Source organism: Chenopodium quinoa, unplaced genomic scaffold (genome assembly GCF_001683475.1).
Source record: "Chenopodium quinoa cultivar QQ74 unplaced genomic scaffold, ASM168347v1, whole genome shotgun sequence".
Classification (NCBI taxonomy): domain Eukaryota; kingdom Viridiplantae; phylum Streptophyta; class Magnoliopsida; order Caryophyllales; family Amaranthaceae; genus Chenopodium; species Chenopodium quinoa.
This window is the reverse complement of record NW_018745461.1, coordinates 2,416,124-2,422,478: the sequence shown is the minus strand read 5'-3', so window position 1 is coordinate 2,422,478 and position 6,355 is coordinate 2,416,124. Positions and strand designations below refer to the sequence as shown.

The window sequence follows — 6,355 nt, the reverse complement described above, 5'->3', positions numbered from 1 at the left end:
AAGCCTTGGCGGGAAAGGAAGGATTGTTATTTTTTTGCTTAATGAATCACAGTAGATTACATAAATCTATTTAGATATACATCTTAGATATGTATAATAAATCACATTGGATTACATAAATCTCATTAAATCATATAACTAATATATAAAGCTAAACTTTTAGCCAGGTCACGAAATAGTGACACTTGGCATTCTAACTTTTCGCCAAGTGTCACGCCACCTTGGATAGATTTAAATAGATTCATAAGATAAAAAAGTTAGTTAAAAATTCTTTTTTCAATTAAATTAGGATAGAATTTTAGAATAAGATGGTTAGTTTAGAGTTTTATTTTCGATAAAGTACCAAATAATAAACTTATAATTAGGCCACAAGACAACATCGTATAGCATTTTAACTTTTCGCCAAGTGTCGTACCACGTTGGATGAATATAGATAGACTTTGTAGAGAAAAAAAAAGAAGTTAATTTAGAATTCTATTTTCAATCAATTAAATTGATTATAATATAATTTTATCTTAAAATTCCATAAACAACCCGAGCATCGCACGGGGTACAAAACTAGTATACATATATATCTATACTAGTTTGGTGCCCCGTGCGATGCCCGAGTTGTTTGATAAATTAATAACATAAACTTTTATATATATACCAAGTTTTATAATTTATCATTGATACAAAATTAGTTAAGAATTGATGTGATTTTGTGACGATTTAAATTATGCAATAGGCATATAATGACTAATAATAATATTGGTGAAAATGCTTGATTTTTTTTAGAAAATAGCAAAGTAAGTTTGAAACATTAGAAAATTTTAAAAATTAGCCAAAATAAAGCAAAATAATAATAAATAAATAAAAAATTCTAAGCATGTTCAGTTGACCCGAACATGAAATTTTTTGCTAGTGTGAACATTGTTTGACCCGTGATCTAAAGTGACTCGACCCTAAATGACCCGTGATCCAACCCGATTGATAGTTACAATAATAAAATCATATTAGATTGTGAAGTTTTGTATTTAAATCGATTAGGATATATTATAAATAAATGTTGTGCTTTTTGAACTACATTATTTGTTCCCAAATAAAATTATGATAAAAATATAAATTTATATGATAATTTTTTAGAATTATAATCTAATAATTTTTTGAATTAAATTATAATTCAATTTGTACATCTGAAATATTGGTATTTTATCAAAAATAAAACTCTAAACTAACAATTTTATCCTAAAATTCTATCCAAATAGATTACTAAACTAACTTTTTTTTATCTTATGAAGCCTATTTGAATCTATTCATCGTGGCGCGACACTTGGCTAAAAGTTGGAACGCCAAGTGTCGTTGTCTCGTGACCTGGCTAAAAGTTTAACAAGAAATCACATTGGATATTCTAAAAAAATGCAAAAAATCTTAGATGATTTAATATTCATTATTAGCCTATATAAGCTTAGTACAACCAATAGATTTTTCAAACAAGCCCTTCAAAATAAATAAATAAAGATTTTTCAAACAAAATTTATTCTTGATTTCTCATATAATTTACAATGACCAAGATTTCTTTTGCCTTCTTTTTTACTCTGCTACTCTTACTCTTCTCTAATGGTAATTTTTTTTTTTTTTTTATTTTTATTTTGCAGAGTGGTGTTTGATTCACACACATAAGATTTAGGTTGAATAAAACCTATAACTATTGTTTGTTTGAGAGTATTGTTAACATAACCAATGTGTGATTCAAACGTCCCTCTTATTCATTTCTTACTAAAATAACGTACTTACAATCATATGCACTTCATACTACACTTTTTATCATTGGCCATTATTATTTATTTATTTTTTTATATTTAGGTGATGTATCTGCAAAGGTAATGCCGAAGAGGACAACATGCGCAAAACCTATGATTACAATAGAACCTCAATGCACAACACGACTTTGTCAGACGAATTGTGAACATGAATATGGTAAATTTGAGCTTGGAGGTTGCCATAATGCCAAAAAGTGTTGCTGTGAATACAAAGATGTAATAATAAATCAATAAGAGAGTTTTGAATCAAGAGAGATTTGTATGGTTCTATACTTCTATTGGCAATAATATACTGCATAATTTTTATTATTTTTTTTTGAAAGAATATACTGTATAATTTAATGGAGAGGAATAAATGCTTTATTAATTAAAATAAACTGTTGATGCTTGATTTCTATTCTAACTCAAATTTCTTTTAGGTCGAATAGCCTACTATAATATTTTTTTTTTTTTTTTTTTTGAGTTTCTCATGAAGTAATCCTTCTATCCATATTTTAACATAATAAGAGCATACAGTAAGTACAAACTCCTCCTAATTATATTAAATAATAAGTACAAAGTCAAATATATAGCAAATTAGCAAATACTCATCTCTATTATATAAGTCAGGGGTAATTCTAATCTTCTTTTTTATCTAGTTTTTTAAAATATCCAATGTCTATACAATGTTCATATAACTCTTGTCCTTGCATATAACAAGTTCTAAAGAATCAAATGCCAGATCAAATTTGATTCTAGTTACCAATAAGTGTAAATTTTGGAATACAATCGATATTGGATAATTGGGTACGGAGAGTTAGTAATTTACTATTACCAACTATTCAACTATTAAGTTTTTTTTTTTGTAAGACTATTAAATAATTTAGTATTACCTATTCAACTATTAGATTTTTTTTTTCTTGAAAGAAACTACTACCTCCGGTTTTTTTTTAGTTTACATGTATTCCTTTTTAGAAATTTTTTTTTAGTTGACACGTTTTCTTTTAGGGTAACTTTTTTACCTTACATTGACAAGCTACCCCACTTGTTTTTTTATTCTCTCTCACTCTCTCTCTCTCTCTCTCTTTCTCTCTCCTCTCCTCTCCTTAATATATGTGCCTAAATCAAATGTATCAACTAAATAAAAACGGAAAAGTATTAGATAATTTAGTATTACCAAGTATTGGATAATTTAGTATAAGTGTATTACTAACTATTAAACTATTGGATAATTTAGTGTTACCACCTATTCAACTGGGTAGTAAACATCAATTTAATACGGACGTAGCATCTTTGAATGCCACAAAACGCATGTTGGCCCAATCTGCTGCCTTATTTTGACTTACTTTTTGTCAACACTACTGAAAATTGCAGCCAATTAACATTGATTGAGGAAAGTTCTCGGAAGTAAAAGTAACAAACAAAAGTTGCAGCTTAATCAATTCTTACTACTACATAATCATTTCAACTTTTTTTTTTTTGACTGAAACAAAAAACAAAAAAAAAAAAAAAAAAAAAAAAAAAAAAGGGTTCTGAGCACTGTGATTTCTCTTTTGTGATTTCTGAGTGTGTGCGACATGGCATTAGAATTTGTATGTGGTGTGTTTGCATCTGTTGTTGTACAAGAACTCGTAGACACGATCAAGAGTTTTGGTTATGATCAATTTCAACATGTGATAGCCGATGTGGAGAAGAAGTTGCAAGCTCTAGATATGAGTTATGTCAAAGCTCAGTTGATGCTTGACAAGGTAGATGGGTGGGAGCTTGTAAGCAGCAAGCCTCACCAAGATTGGGTGGGGGAAGTGAGGAGAGCTTGCTACGATATTGAAGACTTGATCACAGATGTCATGAGTGAGATGAGGAAGGCGCAGAATTCTCTGTCATTCTTGAAAAATTGGGTTCTGTCTCGTGAAATCGATGAGCAGCAACACAACTTGGATGTTTTATTAACAAAAGCACTCAACTTGGTTGATGTTGGAACAGCCAAGGAACATGCTTGAAAAAGAGCCACTGCTGGATTCTAGGCCTTTCCTGAGGGAGGCGGTTAAGGAAGAGATCATCAAAACACTGCTGCTTTCGACAAACTTCAGGAGGAATGGTGCTGCAGCTGCTGCTAGCAGCAGTAACAAGGGTGGAAGTGGGACTGCTGGTGTCATTGTTTTGATAGAGGGTATGTTTGGACTTGGTAAAACTACACTGGCTCGTGTAATCGATGATGATAACAAAATCGAGACTAGCTTCAACCAAAAGTTCTGGGTTAAGTTGTCAGGGAATTTCAACTTGAGTAAAGTTTTAAGCTCAATGGTGATCCAAGCGGATTCTGAACAGAATCAGAGGCAGCAATCAGGGCTATTACATAGAGATGTTAGTGATAGATGTAGGGGAAGAAGAGTTTTCATTGTTTTAGATGACTTGTGCAACTTTCCAAATCTGCAAGACTGGGAAGAATTTGAAGCTCTTCTCCTCAACTCCACCCAAATGTTTGGGATCCTCATTACTACTCGAAATCCTAAAGTCACCCATTATGTATCATCTATTAGCATGGTTCCTAAACTCTTGTCAGCATCAGTGGTCGACATCCATTCCAAAAGAAAGCGTTGTACTCTGGAAGAGTCTGCACTTGAGATAGCTGAGAAATTCTGCAAAGGCCTACCTTTGGTGGCCAATGTCATAAGACCCCACCTTTACAATGAACCAGAGGAACAATGGTCTAACATGTTGTCTAAAGACCTATGGGAGATGCCATTATTTAGAGAACAGATCTTTCCAGCATTCAGATTGAATTTTTCAGATCTCTCCCGAGGTTTGAAAAATTGTTTCTGTTATCTCTCACTTTTCCCAAATGGCTTCAATTTTAAGAAGAAAGATCTTTTGCAGTACTGGATGGCAGAGGGTTTCATTATACAAGGGCACCCAGGGGAGCCATACCACACTGCAGGCTGGGAAGAAACGGGCAATCATTTGTTTGATGAATTGTTATCAAGATCTATTATTGTCTATGATCATGAGTCACAAGTCTACAAGATGCATGAATTCATCCACCGTTATGCTCAATATGTCAGCTCTGACATTTACCTGCGCCTTGACAAGCAATTTCTCAATGCGTACTCCTCTTTAAGTATAGGTATGCCCTTTATTTCTCCAACTTGGTACCGTAAAGCACGGCATGTATCTTTTGTTTTCCGGAAATTTCCGCCTTCAGTGCTGAAGGAATTGGAAAAATGTAAGGGTGTGCGCACAATTGTTACCCTCCTTGAGCGCACTGAGATCAAAGAGCTTGGCTATGGACTTTTCAGTAAACTACAATCTCTTAGGGTACTCAACTTGAGTGCAACTTATATCAGTGAGCTGCCAGGATCAATTGGCAATTTGAAACACCTTCGGCTCTTAGATGTGTCTAGAACAGATATAGAGTCCTTGCCTGTATCGATTTCTAAGCTCACTGAATTACAAGTTCTCAGACTCACTAAATGTTATATACTTGAACTGCCTAAAGATACTAAGAACTCGACTAACCTGGTCCATCTTGAGGTTGACATAAAACGTTTGTCTTGCATGCCCGCTCACATTGGAAAGCTAACAAAACTCCAAACGCTTCCAGCATATATTGTGGGTACCAAGGATGGGTGTCAGATCACAGAGTTGAATAAGTTGAAGCAGATTCAAGGATCCCTTTGCCTTACAAATTTAGAGGATGTAACAGGAGAAGATGATGCTAAGAAAGCCATGTTGAGCAATAAACGATTCATCAAAAGACTAGAACTTGAATGGAGCAATAACATGAAAAATCCATTACAAGCAAAAGGAGTCCTCAAAGGACTTGAACCTCACCAGGATTTAGAAGAGTTAAATATAATTGGATATGGTGGTGATAAGTTTCCGAACTGGTTGAGCGAACCAGAATGCAGGCTCACTAGCATTCATCTAGAAAGATGCCACAGATGCAAAAGCTTGCCACCACTGGGACAACTTCCATATCTCAAAGCCCTTCATTTACAGGAAATGTGCAGTATAAAATGTATCAATGATCAATTTTTGGGTGCAGGAGCTGCTTCTAGTTTCCCAGCATTGGAGTTGCTAATACTCGAAGACATGACAAGCCTTGAAAAGTGGGAAGGAAGACTGCTAATGCCTCGCTTACATGATCTCAGGATCTTGAGTTGTCCAGTGTTGCATGCTCTGCCTTCCCTAAATCAACTTGCTGCACTGGTAAATTTGGAAATAAGAGAATGTGCAGCATTACAGTCGCTGCCAGGAGGAATAATGCCCTTGTCACTAAAACAGCTGATCATTGAAGACAGTGATTTGCTAGCACAGAGATGCCTTCCAGAAGCTGGTGACGACTGGTGCAAGATCAACTTAGTTCCAAGCGTAGTTATTGACTTTCTGCCCATTGAAACCTTGACTAGTTACACAATTCAATAAGTCACCAACTATCGATATTCCTCAAATCTGTAAAAACTTATATTGCATAAGTTTACTATTGTAATATTTACAAGTAATATAAGGACCCTTTTTCTTTTTTTCAAACTCATCACTGTACAATAAAATTAATGGGAAAACATTCAATCATT

General features: G+C 33.8%; 1 protein-coding gene across 1 annotated transcript; it reads left to right on the top strand.

Annotated features, from left to right (window-relative positions):
- The first annotated feature begins 3,358 nt into the window (after positions 1 to 3,358).
- Positions 3,359 to 6,206, top strand: LOC110714835 (putative disease resistance RPP13-like protein 1). Its single transcript, XM_021893387.1, has 2 exons — positions 3,359 to 3,679; positions 3,765 to 6,206. Exons 1-2 carry the CDS (start codon positions 3,359 to 3,361, stop codon positions 6,204 to 6,206), a joined length of 2,763 nt encoding a protein of 920 aa, XP_021749079.1.
- The last annotated feature ends 149 nt before the right edge of the window (positions 6,207 to 6,355 follow it).

Bases quoted from the DNA above. Each gene is read 5' to 3' on its own strand.
- LOC110714835 (XM_021893387.1), top strand. From the start codon at position 3,359: ATGGCATTAGAATTTGTATGTGGTGTGTTTGCATCTGTTGTTGTACAA. The intron at 3,680-3,764 runs GTTCTGTCTCGT...ATGTTGGAACAG, and splicing joins TGTCATTCTTGAAAAATTGG to CCAAGGAACATGCTTGAAAA.